Source organism: Parambassis ranga, chromosome 5 (assembly GCF_900634625.1).
Source record: "Parambassis ranga chromosome 5, fParRan2.1, whole genome shotgun sequence".
NCBI classification, from domain to species: Eukaryota; Metazoa; Chordata; class Actinopteri; family Ambassidae; genus Parambassis; species Parambassis ranga.
In genome coordinates, this window is record NC_041026.1 from 9,817,755 (window position 1) to 9,838,170 (window position 20,416).

The 20,416-nt window shown below is 43.2% G+C and overlaps 1 protein-coding gene across 1 annotated transcript; it reads left to right on the plus strand.

Annotated features, from left to right (window-relative positions):
• Positions 1–262: 262 nt before the first annotated feature.
• On the plus strand, positions 263–19,442 carry pacsin1b (protein kinase C and casein kinase substrate in neurons 1b). The gene is made up of 10 exons (XM_028406000.1): positions 263–393; positions 13,148–13,277; positions 14,801–14,957; positions 15,117–15,352; positions 15,442–15,597; positions 15,914–16,089; positions 16,180–16,300; positions 16,390–16,514; positions 16,612–16,808; positions 16,905–19,442. Exons 2-10 carry the CDS (start codon positions 13,218–13,220, stop codon positions 17,012–17,014), a joined length of 1,338 nt encoding a protein of 445 aa, XP_028261801.1. The 5' UTR covers positions 263–393; positions 13,148–13,217; the 3' UTR covers positions 17,015–19,442.
• Positions 19,443–20,416: the final 974 nt, after the last annotated feature.

A 20,416-nucleotide genomic window follows, 5' to 3' on the forward strand; every position in this document is an offset into this window, starting at 1 on the left:
AATACTATAGATAATAATACTAAAATATAACAGCAATATAATAACATCCAATATGGATATAAATTATAGGTATACTCTTGCACTTCATTATTATTATTATTTTATGAGTAGACGTGGTATTTTGTCTTATATTTCAACCGGAAAACCTTTTGGCACGTTCCGTCTCAGAAGCACCGTTTCCGGTTGAGCATTACTTTGAAGTTGCATGAAAGCTCTTCCCGGAAGTTCCTCTGTCCATTGTCGCCAGCTTCTCCTGGCTCTGGGACCATCCCCCAACTGGCGGCTCCATTCAGCGACACATTCACCGGCCGTACAACGGAGGCAGTCCCTGCTGATGAACACCATGATTACACACTAACACGTTTAAAGAGGCTGGATTATAATTTCATTCAGGTATGTTATTCCTATTTTTTACGTGTCTTCTGTCCACGGCTACCTTATAATTTGCTGTGGCTGGAGTAGCTTTTTATTGGTAAATATTGCTGAACCGTTGCATCTGCTGTCGCTGACAAGAGGCAGCCAGCCTTAGATATATTGAGACTAAATTAAAGTTCATTGAATGAAAAGTTAATTAAAACCCTTGTGTGATCTGTTTTAGCTTCTGTTTCCTCCTGTTTGTGCTGTGGATGTAACTTGAACCATTGCCTGTCATGACACCCATTTTACATTTTAATGAGTGCAGATCTGACAGATAAAGTATATTTTCTACATTTATAACAAAAAAAATCACTCAAAAGAGTTTGTGTAGAGGAGATGGTGTGAAGAGCCTGTGCAGGCTGCAGCAGAGGGCAGGGAGGGACATCTAAAGTGAAAAAGCAGGTCTCTGGGGAGAGCCTGTGCCTCCTCCAGACCAGACCTCCTCTTTGATTTAGCACTGGAGCAGAGCAGCTGGTGGTTGATCAATTCAGAGCTGCTGACCTCCATCTGAGCGGAGGCTGACGTGTCTGAGAGAGAGCTCTGTCCACAGTACTGGAGTCTGATGGGCCGGTGTACAGTGCAGCTGCATCTGTGGGAAAGGGGTAAACTAAGATCAGTGTACACACCAGTGGTGTAATGTCTGTTGTATATCTTGAGTGGGACTGTTCACCAGTCTCTCTTTGACAGTGAAAACCACACATTTGTAACAGAAAGCCTGTGTTTAAAGGGAAATTCCAACTAAATATGATCCTGAGTTGCACTATGGAAAGTCCAAGATCCACCTGACCCTCCAGGATGCTACTTATGCACTGTGATCTCTGTATACCAGAGTGTGTTGCCATATTTTCTATGTTGATAGCCAGAGAAGTATCATATTTGAGTGGGACTGTGGGAGGACAGTTCACAGGGAGAGCATCCTGATTTGGAACCTTTGTTACGCCTCTTAAAAGTCTAAAAATGGAACATTACTTTGTGTTTTATAATGCATGTGTTAACCTTTTTGGGTGTTGCTTTCCTCACCCACTACATGAAAAAACACAAACGGTGTAATAATAACATGCTTTTAGGTGACACCAGGCTCCATAAGTCAGCAGCTTTGGTTGAGGTCCATTTCTGATTTTCTGCACTTCTCCTCCAAACTCATTCTGTTTATTTATAGGCTCTGAGTAGACATAATGGATTTTGTGGCTGTATAATAATCCATTAATCATTAAAATTTTCTCCAAGTTTCTCCTGTAAGTGTTTGACATGATGTTTGGTCTCTTATCTCTAAGTCACCGAACCTCCACCAGCTATGGTAAATGAACATTTAACCTCACCAGGTTCTTGTTTGTTATGAGGAAACCTGTCAACCTGCCATAACAGAGCTTAAACAAACACTGCTCAGCTTTATAACGCGGAAGCATTTAGACTCATGGGTCTGTTGCTGAGGAATACACTATAAGCAAATGAGTGGTATTTATCCTGCGCTCCATGCAGGAGGATTGATTTCATGGCTGAGTCACGTCCAGGGAGAGAGGCCTGAGTGGATTTGTGCACACGTGTTGCGTTTGAGTGCATTGATTGGATTAATTCTTGTGACAAATTAGGGACAGTCATTTGATTTGCAGCCTTCACTTCACCTCCTCTCCATTTTTTGTCAGAGGGATGACAGATGAAGCATCAGTGCTAATGTAATTAATTAGCCTAAACCCTAAGTCGTCTTCTGTCTCCCTGCCTCTCTCTGTATGAACAATGGTGGTGATGTTATTCCCGGTGGGGACATAACACACAACAGTTTGCTTCCAGTTTTTATTTTTTACTTAACAAGCTTGGCATGTGACATCTGGTGCTCAGGGTCCCAGCTGATGTTAGAAGATTGAAAGAAAGCAATTAAGCTTTCTACTAGTCTCTGTAGCCATGCTTCAGCTTTTCCGTGTATGTCTGGCCTTGGATCAATGTAATTAAAATATTCATTTTTATCTCTGTAGCTCTGAGAAGTACTACAGCATTAAACAGGATGTAATGGTTTCAGAATTACACACACTGCTCTCCTGCTGGAGGGATTTGGTGTGTATTTTGAAAATGTCTGAATGTAATGTAAATTTTGCGGCGCTCAACGGAAACAAACACAAAAAACTCTTAATGCTTCCTGTCTATATGCTCATGGCATAAAGGGTGAGATAGAAAGCAGGGCTTTGGCTTTGTCTTGAACTGTGAGGTAATCAGAGCCTGAGACAGGATCCTCACAAGGCATCATGGGAAACAAAAGGCAGACAGCATGTCCTTAAAGCCCCAGGGTGTGCATCATCAGTCAGCCATTTCAGAAAAACATTTTGACTTGTGGTGGTTGTAAAGCACAGGCTCCATGGTCTTATAACAATCAATCATATTTTAAGAATCATATACTGTAGAGGCCGGCTCAAAAAGTCCTCACAGATCTTCTTGTGAGCAGGTTTATAGCTCAGTACAGTAACAAATTTATGCAACTAAGGTGAGTGACAGGTGCCGTCACAGGCCGTTAGCTGTCTATCAAGGTGACACCTCCGCCCTCTTTGTTTGGATAAGCCAGTAGTTGGACAAAGTCATGCATGATGCTAGAGGCAGCTAACTGCTCACCAGGAAACATACTGGCGATAAGGGTTCATCCATCTTTAATTAAAAAAGTCTATGACATCATCGCTGATCAAGCTGCTAATGGGTGAGAACACAGCGACAGTTCTGTATCCAGTCATACAAGACATTTGCTGAAGATGTTTTGGCAGTTTTTCTCCATGGATCTTGTTAGTGAGTGTCTGTCTGTAGGTGTACGATTTGGTGAGAAGCTCTCAGAATCCCAAATAAGTTAAAGCGAAATCTGTGTATATGTGCATGTTGTGTTATTTTACAGGCACGGGCTCACTGATTGTATCTTTACTGTCTGACCCAGCTGTTCTCAGCCTATAGATTCTGAATCAGCAGAATCTGAGCAGCCCTGCACATTATCCACAAACACACATCAGACCAGATCTCCTACATTTGTGTTAAATAAGAGTTCAGACTGACACAATAGGCAATATAAGGAACATCACATTGGGCTTTATGGAGTTATGATGTTTACTTAATCACAACCTAATAGGCAATAGTCTGTATGTGTTGTTATTTTTACACCAAATGTGATCAGATGTGATGCCTTTTCAATGTTTATAATACATTTGTTGTTGTTAGTAGGTATGCATAGGAGAGAAATCACTGTAGCATTGGAGGAGGAGTGAGCTTAGCCTTGAATGTGCTGTGTCATGTGATGTCCACTCTTCCACTTCCTGGAGTGTAATAAATCAGTGTGTATCTTCAGGGCATCTCTGTTGTGAAAGCCATCTCATCGCAGCTTAAGAGGGACAAGAAGAGGCTCTTAGAGGTCGGAAGCTTGAGGTTGCCTTTGCTCCTCTGAGATCCAGACTCATATAGTGTCAGACAGTGAAGCGCTTCAGAGCCAAAGGAAGAGGAAGGAAGAGGGCTTCATTGTTGCCATAGTGACTGCAGGGTTTGTTAATAACGGGGTCTGTGTGTGTGTGTTTGTGTGGATTATGGCCACAGCTAACAGATTCACCTGTTGAGCCACACATCGTGCAGGTTTCTCATTTCGACTAAAAGTTTATTTTCTGTTCACACTTTTATTTCTAGTGGTTTAATTACTGCCATTTCTCAAATAAACCTGCAGTCAGCATCTTCATAAGCTCACTGGTGACAGGTGAAGTGAACGGACGATGCAATGCTGTACATGTTTCACATGTAAAGAAGCTCAAACGGGACACTCTTTGTTTTTTTTGGAGGGATTCAGTGGGAGAAGCATCATTTAGATTCAGAACCTGTTAAACTGTGGGTGCTGTAGCTATACCTAGAAATGATGACAGCAGCCTGCACTCACCTGATTACATCACAAATGGCGTGTCCTCTGAATGGATCTCACTCCTAACAGCGGCGACAACTGAGGCCTAATGAGCATGCCTTTGAATGAGTCACTTTCACCATTGTCACCCACAGAGATTCGTTCCAGAGCTCAGAGTGTGTGACTCCAGCAGCTTCAATAAATGACCTGTCCCACACAGCGCACTCAGTGCCCTGGACTGTGGAGAGGACGGAAAAAGGTTATTGATTACAAATAAACTGAGGTGGAGAGCAGTTCCTCCACATATGCTCTGGAGGATTGATTACATTCTTTAATCTGTGGGGCATGATAAATGTTTATTCACTACCATGCATATGCATTAAAGTGATGTTGGTTTTCAAAATTCATGCAGGATGAGAGGATAGCAGTGTGTGAACCTTTTGTCAAGCCCTCTCACAGTAATGACCCACCATAACAATAAAAATGATGCTGAGAAATCCCAGCAGGAAAACAGGCTCAGCTATAAGACTGTCTTGTCTGTATGGGAGGTATAACACCAGACCTGCTGTCCATTTAGTTCCCCTCTTTTCCCCACACAGTGCTCGTAAATTACTTCCTCCAATAAAGGGGTATAAGATCGGGGTCAAACGGGGCGAGCCCCTCAGGGAGAAGCATGATTAGATGATACTCAGATGGCACATGCTGGGGTCACGAGCATCTGTCTGTGTGGACAGACACTCGACGTTCACTGACTCTTTCATTACTTGCAGGATTCCAGGTCTTTTGCTGTTTTTTGTCCTCTGTCTGACTGATGTTATGAAGCAGCAGTGGACCCTGATTCACAGCCACACCATAATGAATCATTTAATTTACCTGCTGCAGTTTTAAGGACAATAATACTTTATATATTTTTGTTTATCTCTGAAACAGTGTTCTGGTTTCAGACTCTTTAGCCTCCACATCAGTAAATCTGTATTGATTGAGTGGATGCAGCTGAACTGATACCCCGATGTTGACTCATCCCTGTCTGTCCTCTACAGAACTTGCTTTATCTGACCACCTGTGTGACTGTGTCCTCTCTCTCTGTCCTCCCCGCCTGTAGCTCTCTGTCTTTATTCCTCCTCTTGTCTTTGTCTGGAAATATCTCCTCAGTTTGACCCTGCAAGGCACCTGAGGAATGATAGGGGAGAGTTCTCAGTCTCCACCCTCCCTCACAGCTAGCTAATTATTGATGGCTAATGTGTCTCCTCTGGGATATGTCAAAGGTCGCTCTGGCAGCGTGTGTGTGTGTGTGTGTGAAAGGCATGTTAGACTGCAGGATGTGTCATGGTTGCAGGTGAGCAAAGACGCTCTTTGACTTTCAGTCTCAGGTGTCAGTCTGCTTGAAGCCTGTCAGAAATTACTGGGAGAGCGACACTGTCGAGGACTGAGCGGCAGCAAACAGGACAAACCAGGTTTAGAAACTGCTCCGATCTGTAGTGACCAATCAGTGTGTGTCTGTGTGTTGTATTTAATTTCAAGTTGTAAATGTTTTTATTTGTCAGGGATTTTCTGTTAGAGCAGTCATTGCTGGTTCTAGCCTGATTATGTCTAGTGCATTTGTAACGTACTAATTTCGTTTCTACGACACATGGGTTGTCTCACATTGCCTCACACTTACCTCACCAGGCAGCTGGATTTTTTACCAAAACTCAGTAGGAAGTCTGACTTTGTTAATCTGAGTATGGCAGCTTTAAGCTATAGAGGCCAGGGGTGGATAGAAGGTGGAGGAGGAGAAACTGGAAATTAACTTTTTGGTGCAATAATAAAATCAAGGAAATTGTTAGACTAGTGTGAAACATGTGATTGGTTCTCCCTGTGCTGGTACTTTAGCATCCTCCTATATACCAGACTGAAATGAAATGGATGGATGGATGGATGATGTGACTCTAACTACCATATTTCTGCCGTTGTTCATGTAAGGCCTTGTTAGCGATCCCCTCTTGCTCCCACTGATCAATTAGGCATTGATCAGACTGGCTGTAGCAGCTAAAGATGAGACATATTCAAGTCTGCTCATGTCTATTATTGATGATTCATGAATGTTAAAGAGACTCTGTCATCCTGTTTTGTTTGGACAAATCGTTTTCGGCTGCTTAGGTGCATTCTTCTGTTGCACTCTGTGCTTGGAAAAGGTTTTGATATCAGTGAAAGAAATGTTCTATGCTGTGCTCTGGCTTTCCATTCAGACATTTGCACTTATTTATTCATTTTGAGAATGCTACAACAGTGCAGTGTAAGAGGAGCTGAGGGTTAAGTGCTGCTTATCGAGGCTGCCTCAGTGATAAGAAGTACTAATCACACATAGATTTGTGGTTTAGTTTGCGTTCAAAAACTTTGTTCCATTCAGTGGTTTGACACATGGACACCAATACTCTCTTCATGGTGTATATTATACACAAAGTTTTGGGCGGTCACAGTGCAGCTTTACGGTATTGATCTCTTTGTTTTATAATCTAATTGTCCTGACAGTGACGTGAGATTACATCAAACCTTAAAGAGTTTCTCCATGTGGGTCAGGTTGGTCATCTCCTCTATCTGTTTACACAGCACTCTGAATTATTGATGAATGTGACTCTATATATAGGACCCCAATGTGATGAGGGCAGCAGCAGCAAGTTTGTCCTGAGGGAGAGAAAAAGAGCTGCATTTTAGTAATATGGCCAAGATCTCAGTGTGCAGGGGGCATGTGAGTGTGTGCATGTCTGTGTGGGTGAATTAAGGTATATATATGATGAATATTCATTAGAATCAATAATCATTATGGTTTTTTTCCAGCTGTATGTTGCTACAGCTGACCCTACAATGGAGCACTCACGTGCAAAGACGCACACTTCACTCAACTTGTTAGTTTTGAAAGTTCTTTAATCGCACCAAAAGTCAAATAAATATCAGTTTCATCATGGATTAAGATCTGACATCTACAGTAGGTTAGAGCAGCTTCTCTCACAAGATGCTGTTTGAACAGCTAGCTTTTATGGGCTTAAAAGAAGCAAATTAACTGAGTTGGTTGTAGTTCGTTATAATGTCATCTGCCTGGCTTGGTACTGTTATTAGGTGTAATTATAGTTAACAACCAGTTGTTAGACAACTATGTGGACTCTAAAAGTGTTTTGTGGTTGTGCTCTTAAACAGTTTCATTCCACCTGCTGTGTCAGGGTGTAGTGGTTTTACAGGAACCAAATGCAGATAATGTGGGCGAATAGGGGTTCAACAGAGGGAAAGCTTTATTTAAAGCCAAAGTTCAAAAAACAAATGAAATCCAAAGGAGCCAAAATGAGGACAAAAGAAAGAGCAGAACAAACCATCAACCAAAGGTAATTCTAGAGAAGGACGGGCGGAGTAAAGCTGCTGATGGCGAAGACCTCGGCCTGCCAGCCGGCCAGTTATCTGGCAAGGAATGGAGTACAGCGGGCCCCGCTGAAGATGAGGAAGGAACCTCCACAGGGACAGGGGAAGAGGAGGCGGAGAACCCAGCTGGAGCAGGAACAGGCGAGGAGGCTTCGGCTGGAGGGGAAGTTCGAGCTGGTCGTCGGCGTCGTTGGCGGTGTCGGTTTACCACTTGCTCCTCAGAAGATCCACCGGCAGAGAATCCAGCTGGCCGCGTTGATTGGTCAGCAGGTCCAGTCAACACAGACTTGAAGTCTGGAAGCAGCCACGGCTTAACTTCCAGCAGTTCGTCAGTGAGGGTGAGGATAACCTGTTTGCGCTCCTCCAATCCCTCAAGGGTCGTCAACAGTTCTTGCCTTATTGGGCAAAGGGCCTGCCGAGATCTGCCACTTGGGAGAGGGGCTGGTAGCGAGTCCAAAGAGGCCAGGCGAGACAGTATGTCCTGCCTGTTTCTCTCCAATCCCTCCCAGGCGTCAACATAGTCTTCTGGGTCCATCATGGTCAGATCGTTCTGTTATGTGTGGAGTTTTTAAATGCAGACTCGCAGACAGGCAAAAGTAACTGAAGGTGAGCTTTTAATAGAAAAGCCAAAATCCAAAACAAACAAATCCAAAAGGTACAAAAATGTACAAAGGTCGAGGAAGCAAAAACAAACCAACTCGACTAAGGGAGATCCAACAGGAGGACGAGACATCAAGGTAGCAGACAGAATGATCTGACAAGGACAAAGGGAAGCACAGGACTTAAGTAGGCAAGGGGACAAGACACAGGTGAAGACAATCAGGGTGGGGCAGGTAATCACAGAAGGCGGGAAACTACAGGAAGTAAAACACAAGGAGGACAGGACTTTCAAAATAAAACAGGAAACACAAGACAATACTACAAACATGAGGGAGGTCAGAAGACAACAACAAACAAGGGAGGTCAGGGCAGGAAGGAGAACTAATACTGAGAACTAGCTTAAAAACATCTTTTAAAGTTTCTTTATTTTTCTGCTTCTCTTATTGAGAAATTCACTGTGAAGAACTGACTTTGAACCGGTTTCTCCTAAAAATCCACTAAGGAGGAACTATCAATAATAAAATGATGCAGGAATCAAGAAGGAGCTTCATTCACAATGTTGCACAGATGCTTCCACTGTGTCAGTTGTGCAGCTTTTGGTAAAAGATGTTTAGATTTCACACTGTGTCAGAGCGTTCGTAGAACGAGAGCAGCTTGCTGTGTATGTAAGGATTTCTGTTGGAGTACAGTATTCACCTCAGCTGTCAGTGATCTCTGATAACAACAGGATGTTACAATGGGATGTAACACATGCCGAGACAAAGTTTAGTTCATAGCTACACCACCTCAGTGGCCTGTCTGTCCTCTCTGTCCTCACAGAGCTGGACACACTCTGCTCTCTGTGGCTGGTCTGTGACACTCTGTGACTGTGACTCATGTCTGTCTGGTTGGCAGGGTGATCAACCTGCAGCTGACTGTGACAGAGGTCTCTCTCAGCTGTCTGCTGGTTTTTTTGGAAAGGGTCTGGATATGGTGCATAAAGACTGTCATTAAATCTACCCACAGAAGTGTTAGGAGTACAAATGTTTTAATCATATTGTCATCAGGCTGCTCATTGGGTGTTGTACTGTCACGGTGCAGTTGAGTTGTGCTAAGTTAATTATTTATCTTTTTATGGTGTGCCATGTCACAGTACAGGCGTCACACGGATTCCAAACAGCTTACGTATCTGTCTCACCCTTCATATACTCTCACACTCACAAGAGTGACAGAAAGAGACAAGGTATGGATACGAAATTTGCCAAATGTGCAAAGTGCAAAGTGGTTCTGAGCCTCCTGAGCCTCTTTCCACAGCTCCATCTGCACAGTCCACTCCTGCCTCTCAGTGAACCCTGTCCTCACATTACCTCTGCTTCTGCATGCAGACATCCTCTCTTTCACTGAAATCGTTGTCGGTAAAAAAAACACGCTGATGCCTGGTGTTCTCTCTGGGTTGTGATCTAATGTGTTTGTATACATTAATGCAACAGCATGCCTTAAACAATCCAACACATCAAAGATAATGGAATCGTGCTAGTAGCCCAATATATGAGCAGATTGTGGAAGATGAGAAAGGAACATACAGAGATTAAAATAAATCCATGATTATTGACTTCACTTATAATCTACTAATCGTAGAGACGTCAGACATCTCTGTTTCTCGATCAGCTCTCATCTGCTACCTCTCATCATTCAAATTCATCCACCAATGTTTGGTCTTTGAACGCCTCATGTATCCACTCTAACCAGCATCTCCCAGTGCCGTTCATAAACAGCTACTCCACCCCCCACCCCTGTCCTCTGCTGCTCTGTCTGAGCTATTAAAGCAGCACAGGATAATCCCTCACTCATTGAGAAACACACACACACACATATATATAAACTTTGCAGATCACGTCGCAGATTATAGAGTGACCAGCTCCTCTTCCCGGTGATTCAGTCAGTCAGTCAGTCAGAGAGGACGGTGGGAAGCGCTGAGCAAATATAAACAGACAGGACTGGAGGAGGAGGAGAGGGGCTCAGTGCTGGAGGAGCCCACGTGTCTCTATTCTCCTAGCTGTAGCGTTAGCTGCTGTTAATGGAGGAGCGGGGGTAAGCTTTTGTTGTTTTTTTCTGGGGGGCTGTGGACTCTCTCCCTCTCTCTCTCTCTCTCAGGGTGTCTGTGGTGATCTTTGTTGTTAGGTTTTACCCTCTTGATGTGTTGATGCTGCTGGTTTGCTGTTACTGGAGTTGTGGTGCTTTTTTTGTATCTGTGCACTTGCTTTAGAGGGTTAGGGATTCCCGATGCTCGTGCTTGTTTTTTATGGATGTGGATGTTTTACTGCAGGTTGCAATAATGAAAGAATAAGTCAAAGCAGTGTGATGGTAACTAAAGCTTGGTGCCAGTGTTTGTGTTTTGTTTGGGTAGGTGTTGGTGCATTGTGTGTCTACAATGAATAACTCGCCAAAAATGACACTTTAAATCTCATTTCTAATATTATTTCTGTCTCAGCTTCATCTGTCTGTAACACAAAGTGAGGAAAGGCAGTCTGTGGCTGTTTTCCTTACGTTGCGATGTGTCTTTATGCGAGCCGAGCAAAGGGCTACCCTGAACAAAAGCCCCCTCTCGGCATGTAGCAAATGGATTACCCAAGCATGATAAACACCCACTTCTCTGCCCCACTCTCCACGCTGCATCACTGCTCAAAGCATTTGTTTTGCCCAGAGTTGCTGTTGGTGATGGAACACTGAGGAAATTCCACCTAGTTCCACCTGGATTTTGAATTATTTACCTCGTCCGTTTCCTCCATTCATCCTTGCCTTCCATTGTCAAAAGTGTTTCTCCATCCTCTGGTCCATGGTTGACCCAAATACCCATGCAGCTTCCACCCCTCCCCCTGACCTCCTATGAAAACACATCACTGCTGCTTTCTATTGTCTCATATCTGTTTTCTCTATGGAATACGTCTTAATAACTTTAGTTATTAGGGTACAGTGCCTGCTGAGCAGTAGGTGGGAGGAAGGATGCTGGGTGAGAAGAAGCCTGAGCTGGTGAGGGAAGTTAAGAAGAGGTTAAATTGTACTGGAACCAGTCTCCTCCTTGAGGGATGGTCTCCCTCCTACTTGGGAGTTTCCCAGGGTAAACAGCATGGGTGTGGGGATTCTCATAAATCCCTGACTGGGTACTGGGAGTTCTCTGAGGGTCAGCTTAGTGTGACATTGTGTCAGTAAGAGGACAACTCTTAATGTTGTGACGGCAGCACTCTGATAGTGTAAAGAATCACGTTCTTTTTTGCGTTGTACCTGCTACATCACACAGAGGCAGGGTTGCTGCTTCCTATTGTTTTTACTCTTTCTGCAAAGCCGAACTTTCAGCCTTATGTTCAGCAAGAGACTTGAGTGCTGTATTGATCTTTTCATCCAACTCAGCAAGGAAGCAAATAAGCACATTTCTCCAAATGCCAAACTAACGTACAAGGCCTTGTCGTTCATCACAGGTGGATGCATTCTTAGTTATTTAATGAAGCCCTGCAGCAGAGATTACTGCACATTTTTCAGAGGAAATCTTTATGAAATGCTCCCAGTCACATCATCAGTCGGTGGATGTTTTGTATTCCATCTGAGGTTCAGGGAAACCTGTTGTGGCTCCAGCTGGCATTTCACTGCACTGATAGCGGCCATGTTCAGTAACCCTCCTCTTTGTTCTTTTGTTATCTCATGTTTATAATATTATTAATATTATAATTTCACTCTGCATTTTATCTTGATCTGCATTGTAGTTCAGTGTTTTGTCTGTGTTGTGTTGTCTCCCTTGTCTCACCTGCACACATCCACATCTTTCCTCTCACTCTTTGTAATACATCCTTTCACATCTGTGATTTTTTATGCCTGTTTTTATTTACAACAAAACACCATATGCGGTAGTACCTCAATCACAGTTTACATGGAACACTGTCTTTGCAGTTACTGACTGGAGCTTGAGTGAAGCTGAGGTAACATTTAAACAAACTCACAGTGACCACACCCTTAACAATGCATAATGTAAGCTTCAATATTATTTAAGCAGGTGCAGTGTATTCAACATCATACAGTTGTTATGGCTGTAAATGAACAATAAAGGGCTGTAATCAGGTTTATTTATTATTTATAAACCAGACCTTCAATTAAGATGTAGGTGTGTTCATTAAAAGCATGATCTCTCTATCTGAAGTCATAGATCACTGTTTTCTTATTATACATCGATACAATTGATTGATTTCTACCTTTATGTTCCACTGCTATTAGGCAACAGTGTTCTGATAAAAGCTGTCCAAGCTGGTGAAAATGAATAGGCCTTTGTGACGCGTATTGACAGAGTCATCTCAGGAGAGCAGAGACAGACAAATAGCCGGAAGCACTCAGGTTATGAAGGTGATTGTGGTTTCCGAAGTGCTTGAGCTCACCTGGTATCAGTGTGTGGAGAGGATTATGTAATGTAAAACACTAAAACAGAACTTTTAATAAGCCTGTGTGCAGAATGTGTGTGCAGTTTCTTTAATTTAAGATTATACTGATGCTGAATCTACTGTAAATCATTACAGTAGATCAAAGTGTTTTATGCATTCATCCTATCCAGGATGTCAATTTTCTGCTTTTTGTGTTTTTTGTCATTCTGTCTGAACATACCTGGGTTGTTGACAATCTGAAGGCATCACCTTTGATACTTTTAGACCAAACAATTTGTTGGGCATACTCATACTTGGTCATGCTCTTAAAATGGCTTAAATATGTTAAATCTCTTAAGTCTCTAGCATCCTACATAAATACTTCATTAATTTAGACGGTAGATGCACAGGCTGCATGTAACATGTATGTATTTTTGTGTATGGGGGCAGTTTGGATGTCATGCGCTTCATGTGTGTTCTGCAGCTCACGGTGTTTACCTTCCTCTTACAGTGCATGAGAAGCATCATTCTGCTGCAGACCACCACAGCCTGAAGCCACCCTGCCTGCCAAATCTGGGACCATGTCTGGATCCTACGACGAGTCCATCAGCCAGGAGGAGACCACTGACAGCTTCTGGGAGGTGGGACCACACAAAACATTTTTTATTTTTTTTTTATTTTGACTGATTAAACCTAATAGGGAAGCGACAGTGCCTGTAATGAACTCACAGCAAACCTGCTTCCATGGGAGGAGAAAGATGTGAGGCCTTGTTCATCAACTGTGATCTCCTTGTTCTGGATGTTTCACACGCACATTCAAATTAATGACAAACTGCTACATTTTGCTGCCATTACTTATAAATAGGTTTATGAACCCACAGGGGTGCTGGTTGAGAAGGAGCCTGAGCTGGTGAGGGAAGTTAAGAAGAGTTAAATTGTACTGGAACCAGTCTCCTCCTTGGTCCTTGGAGGGATGGTCTCCCTCCTACTCAAGAGTTTCCCAGAGTAAATATCATGGGTGTGGGCATTCTCATAAATCCCTGACTGGGTACTGGAAGTTCTCTGAGGGTCAGCTTAGTGTGACTTTGTGTCAGTAATAAAGTTTAAAGAAGCTGTAAGTAGGTGATGCTTTATTACAAAAATAATAAGCTGACTCATTTCATTGGGTTTGTTGTTCTCCTCAGTACGATTACATCACCAAACCTTTCTGAGCACAAAGTAATTTGAGCAACAAGTTCTCAGAAGCCCATTCATTATGTATGAGAGCTGCCGGCTCTTCAGGAAAACACTCACCTCATCACAAGCTACACGTAACGCTGCCATGTAGCTGTGTGTACAGACATACTGTATGTGTGATAAATGCACCCTTCAGATAGAAGTGAAGCGTCGCCGTTTCATACGTTCATGTTTTAAAATCGATTTCCTCTCAGGCTCTGTTGTGGCGTCTCCACAACCTGGCAGTGTTTTCAGTAATCAGCTGGAGCAGCAGATGTGTTAGCTTGCAGCACGCAGTCACTTCATCACAGTCAGTCACTGCATTACTGCTGCAGTGCTGCTGCTGCTGCTGATCGCTGACTCGGCTGGCTGCCGGCGAGGCAGAGGGCTGGTGTGGAATACAATCAGCTGCTTTCATTTAGTCTGAAACTTGATCTTTGTTGAGTGTCATTTACAGAGGGAATTATGGGTAAGCATCTTTCGCACAGTCAGCAAAGGTGCAGTGTTTTGTTTGCTGCCACAAAGGTGTGTAATCGAAGCAGTAACCTCTCCTTCCTCGCCTCTGCGCAGAGCTGTTTGCTCTGTAGGAGGTTGCTGCTTCTGCGTCCATGGAGGGTTGTAAATTATATGACATTAACCCACCTCCTGCTCTTGTTGCATAACTCCACACACACACACACACATGCAGGAGCAGCAGCAGGAGAGGTCTCTTCCCTGCTGATCTCCATTGTCTGTTCAGGGCATTACCTGCAGGCTGCTTGGTTTTAAAGGGGCTTCTCTCACAGTTACCTGTGTAACATTAATAGTTCACACATATATAAGACCATCAGTAATATAACATAAATCCACCAACCATCAAAAACAAAGACTGTCCCTAGAAAACAGAGACATCGGATCCATCCCACTCTTGCGAATGTGATTTGACGCTGTGTGACTTTTCTGATGTTAGGTTGGGAACTACAAGCGCAGCGTGAAGCGCATTGACGATGGTCACCGGCTCTGCAATGACCTGATGAACTGCATCCAGGAGCGTGCCAAAATCGAGAAAGCCTACGCACAGCAACTGACGGAGTGGTCCAAGAGATGGAGGCAGCTGGTAGACAAAGGTGGGACTCATATGGTGACAGTGGAGAATTTGTAACACTTATTGTGCAGGTGTTAGGCTTCCAGTGTTCAAACTGGACTTGGACTTTAGATTAGATGTTAGATTCAACTTTATTACACATTTAGAAGTACAAGTTCACCCTTGTTCTTTCCTCCCTCAGGCCCTCAGTACGGCACTGTAGAGCGAGCCTGGGTGGCCCTGATGACAGAGGCAGAGAAGGTGAGCGAGCTTCACCAGGACGTAAAGAACCAACTGATCAACGAGGACTTTGAGAAGGTGAAGAACTGGCAGAAAGACTCATACCACAAACAGATGATGGGAGGATTCAAGGAAACCAAAGAGGCAGAAGAAGGCTTCAGGAAGGCCCAGAAACCATGGGCCAAAAAGCTCAAAGAGGTGAGAGCAGGGTGGATGAAGTTTAGCTCACACTGGAACTTTAGTGTCAGGTCTCCCTTTGTCATGGCCATGTACATTCTCTTCCTCAGCTCGAGGCTGCCAAGAAGTCATACCACATGGCCTGCAAAGAGGAGAAGCTGGCATCCACCAGAGAGGCCAACAGTAAAGGAGAGAACTCTGTGACGGCCGACCAGCAGAAGAAACTCACGGAGAAGCTGGATAAGTGCAAACAGGACTCGCAGAAGGTGAGACTGGCTCTAACTGGCCTGGGGGGGTCATCATCATCATGCAAACAGATTCTTTTTACAGCCATGCAAAGGCAAACCAGCACACAGGCTGTTTTAAAGCATTGTTAATCTGTCACTGAATGCCACACCCTTACTACTCCTGAAGGCACATTTTACTGCTTCAGACTGGTGAACTCTGGCCTCAGTACACACTCATTTCAAGGTTAAAACACAGATATGAAAGACGGGAACATGTTAACTCAGCATTCGTCATGACAAAACATTTGGTATTTATAAGGGACTGTTACATGTGTGCATGTGTGTTACTATCTAGGCAAAGGAGAAGTATGAGAAGGCTCTGGATGAGCTGAGTAAGTGTACCCCTCCGTACATGGAAAGCATGGAGCAGGTGTTCGACCAGTGCCAGCAGTTTGAAGAGAAGAGGCTAAGCTTCCTCAGGGAGGTGCTGCTGGATGTCAAACGCCACCTCAACCTCACAGAGAACCAAAGGTTGGTCGTGTTTGAAATCAGATGAGACACAGTCATCAGATAATATCCACCTACACACTGATTCCTGATTCAGAAAATGTCTGTTTGCAGTTATGCTACCGTGTACAGAGAACTTGAACACACCATCACATCAGCCAGCGCGCAGGAAGATCTGAAGTGGTTCAGCAACACTCATGGCCCTGGCATGCACATGAACTGGCCACAGTTTGAGGTAGAGGCAGGATTATGTGACTGAGGACTGTGACAGAGTGTTCATATGCCTGTTAGGCTACCACAGATGTTTTTGTGTTCATTTTGCAGGAGTACAACCCAGACCTTACCCACAGCATCACTAAGAAAGAAAAGTCAAAGAAGGGAAGTGATGGAATCATGCTGACAAATGTCTCCTCAGCAGTGGATCCTGCTCAGGGTGGAGACAGAGGAAGGTAAAACCCATCCCCACTTCAACATGTCTGCTGCAGAAACACATCTACCAGGGATACTTTTAGATACTATACAAATGTGTTTCTGTGATGCGTTCAGTGTCAGCAGCTATGAGAAGAATCAGGTGCACACAGCCTCCACAGAGTGGTCAGATGAGGACCAAACGGCCCCGAACTCGGGCAACGACACCAACGGAGGGTCCAATCCCTTCTACGAGGACGGGGGAACAGGTGTGAGGGTCAGAGCGCTGTATGACTACAACGGCCAGGAGGAGGACGAGCTCACCTTTAAAGCAGGTGAGGGAGAGACGGCAGCTTTAAGTTCTGTGCTTGATGTGAAATGTTTGTTCGCTTCACTTCATCTCCTGTCTCTGCTTTTGTCTTCTGATACAGGTGACGAGTTGACAAAGCTGGAGGAGGAGGACGAACAGGGCTGGTGTAAAGGTCGCCTAGACAGCGGCCAGCTGGGTCTTTATCCAGCCAATTACGTGGAGCCGATATAACCGCTCCAGCTGAGGACACTCGTCGCCTCACTGGAGGTCAAACCCAGACTGAACCGTCCGGTCATACCTGCACATTGCCAGAGACTTTAAAGCAAAGCTTCCTCTTCCTGTCAGGCACAGCGAGCCGTCCTCATCCTCACAGAGAACTGAAACCACATCAGTTCAGGACCACATCACCTCCAGACACTGCAGCAAAGTATTTTATTCCTCTGTGTGTGTCACTGTGTTTCACATCAGCTGTGATGCCATACAGTATCTCATCATAATATGGATATGTTATCATCAGTTGTGCCTGGATAGCAAGAATGAGCTATGCATCGTGCATTTCATGTACATATTTTAATTGTTTTGTTTTTTTTTACAGTCTGGATGCTTGTACAGTTTATTTCTCATTGAATACAGTGTTCTCTTTCTTAGTATTTACATGTTTAGTCTTGAAGGAAGGAGAATCACATGAGAACATTTATATCACTGTTATGTCTGTATGAAATTATTGAGCTAGGAGGAGTTAGCTTAGTATAAAGAATGGAAACAGGGTTGATTCAAAGGCAACAAAAACACCTTCAAGCATCCCTAAAACTCACTGAATGAACAGGATAGCGCAGTGACTCTAAGACAGATTTTAATGGCTGTGTCAATGAACAGATCTGAGCCTTAAAACCTTGATGTGAAGTTTGTTTTATGGGTTTTAAAGGACCAGTGTGAAAGATTTAGTGCCATCTGGTGGTGAAATTCCATAAAAACCTGATGATTTATTACACACAACCATCTGGACAGTCATACATATCAACCCATAGCTGCCATGTGCTGCTCACAGGATGCTGACCTGGATCGCTTTCTCCTTATCATTAATCACAACACACACAGTAATAAGGCACTGTTGGGCCTGCAAGTAGGCAACAGAGCACTTAGTAGCTGATAAATCCTATTGAATTCTATGATTACAACAATTTCAAGTGGTAGTAGAGCTCTTTTGTGCAGGAACATGGTGGCACAACATGCACAAAGACCTGCTCCTTATCTGGACATGAATGCTCATATCCATAGATCCCCCAAATTTTAGAGTGAAGTTCATCAGACAAGCTACCTGTTTCCTCCCACTTTATGCTAAGCTAACTGTTTTGTTGTTGTTTTTTATCACACAAACATGTCAGCTGGAATCTTCACTCCTGACTCTGCAGGTAATCTGTCTTTCCCTGAATGTTGAGCTGCTCCTTTACTGCATCCTTGTTTCCTCAGCATGTCACCGAATTAGCATTTTGAAGCGAGATTAAAAAGCTCCACATCAGTAAAAAGACACAGACGCTCTCAGCGGAAGTGCATCTTTGAAATGGAAATATGTCATCTACTGAAAGCTGCAAGGATTGTTTACATTAATCTCCCACCCGTCTATGACAACAACAATGTGCCGGCTACAACTATCACTTTCCATTTAGTTCCTCCTTTAATGGCGCCATGAGTGAAACCTGCCTGGGAATATGAACATGCAGCAGCTTTGTTTGGAGATTCATTCACCCGCTGGGTTTAAATTTATCCGTTCTTCTTCTGCAGTTTATGAGACTTGTTTACTACGAGTGAGTGTCTGCATTATCAGCTGTTATCCCTGCGTGCTGCATGCTGATGCTCCCACACACTGTTTAGTGCTCTGATCTGAACTGATCCAGTGCATGGCCTTGATTTGTTCCCACCAAAATTATCACTAAAATCTATCCTCCAACACTCCGAGCATATTCAGACTTCAGATTTTATTGAAATATTGTTGTTTTAAAATCAATCAAACTTTGATCAGAGAATGATTAGGAGTGCACAGGGACAGTGCTGAACACGTGAGGTCGGATGAAGACGTCTGTCGGCGAGGGAAGCAGGCAGGCGGGTGTTCTCTTACGGATGCAGACAGAGAAAGCAGCTGAAAGATGATCTGTCTCTGAAATATTGATGAGACGATCGCCTTTTCTGCTGCAACAACAAAATTCATTTTTGCAGAACCCAGAAGGAAAATATGTCCTGCTGTGAGTTTGTTTTTCTTCTTTTTGTCTCCGTATGGATTCACGGTGGTGAATTATATATATATATATATATATATAGATATTGCCTTACCAGAAGACGAGCATCTATCTGCCACTCCACAGACTCAAGTGTAAAAGAGCTTCCCTCCACAGAATCTGACTCCAGCTCTGCCTGATCAGTTTACACCCACATGACACGCAGACCCTCTCTGACTGATTAAAAAACTGTCTTCACCCGAAACAGAGTGGGACTGTATGCTGTTGTGTGTGCTATAAAAAGTGCAGCCTCCACTGTGAAGCTCCTTTTTTTTAATGTCCTGTCTGTCGCTCATGCTGGAAACATTAATCTGCAATGTTGAGGAAAACTTTCTCTTCTTTTCTTCATTTCTTTTTTTAGCATAGTGCTGTAATTTCCAAACTGTAGTGCCTGTTTATCTGCATAAACAAAAATAAAAAGATGTCATCAGAAACACTGAAGTACATTAAAATTCATTCAAAGTCTCCATGTTATTCTGTCCATTGTTGACCTTTTGACACTTTAAATTTAAATCTTGCTGTTAGTACTTGATGTCACCACTAGAGGTCACCATAAACTACTAAAGTTTTTCACTAAAATCATTATCAGGAGTCAACTTTTCAGCCACAATACTCCTGTTTATGAGCATTATTAACTGATTTTGACCACTGAAAGACCCAAACAATCCAGCTTCCACTGGTGTATAAGAGTTAGCTCTGACCTGTTAGCCTGTGTGTGCTCCTGCCCTTATTATTATTATTTAAAACAAAGCTCTTTATGAGCCAGTCGGAGAGTAAGTCAATGCGAGTATCAACATTTCTGGTTGTCGTTTACTTTGTGTTTTTATTGCAAACCTCACATGACTAGCAGAGAAAGAAACTGTTGATTTTCTAATTGCACTGTGTGGTTTGCAGATGTTTATCTTTCGTTCTGTCACCGACAGCTGCTCAAACACACAGTGAGAGTTTCTGGCAGGACTAAACGCCTTATTATATCTACATGTTTTCAATTTATCATTATATATCTAATGTGGCACATTCAGTTTAATTGTGATCAAGTTTGAGGGATGATTTATCGCTGGAACCTTAGAAAATAACCTTTCTCTGCTGTCTGGATGATAAAATGCAGAGTGTCTTATATCTTATATGTATCTTATAATATTTTTGTTAGTATTTTATCAATGTGTTTATAAAAACATGCACTTAAAGACATTTTAAAACCAGCCAGATTAAAAAATCACTTAAAAATTCAGTTACTGCTGGAAGAAGACAAAAAGTTTATTGATAAATTTAACTTTTGCCTTGATCCAGTACAGCCTCTCCACTGTGTAATGTAAACTAAATAGATGCATAGATGAGTACATTTTAAGAAATTTAAGTT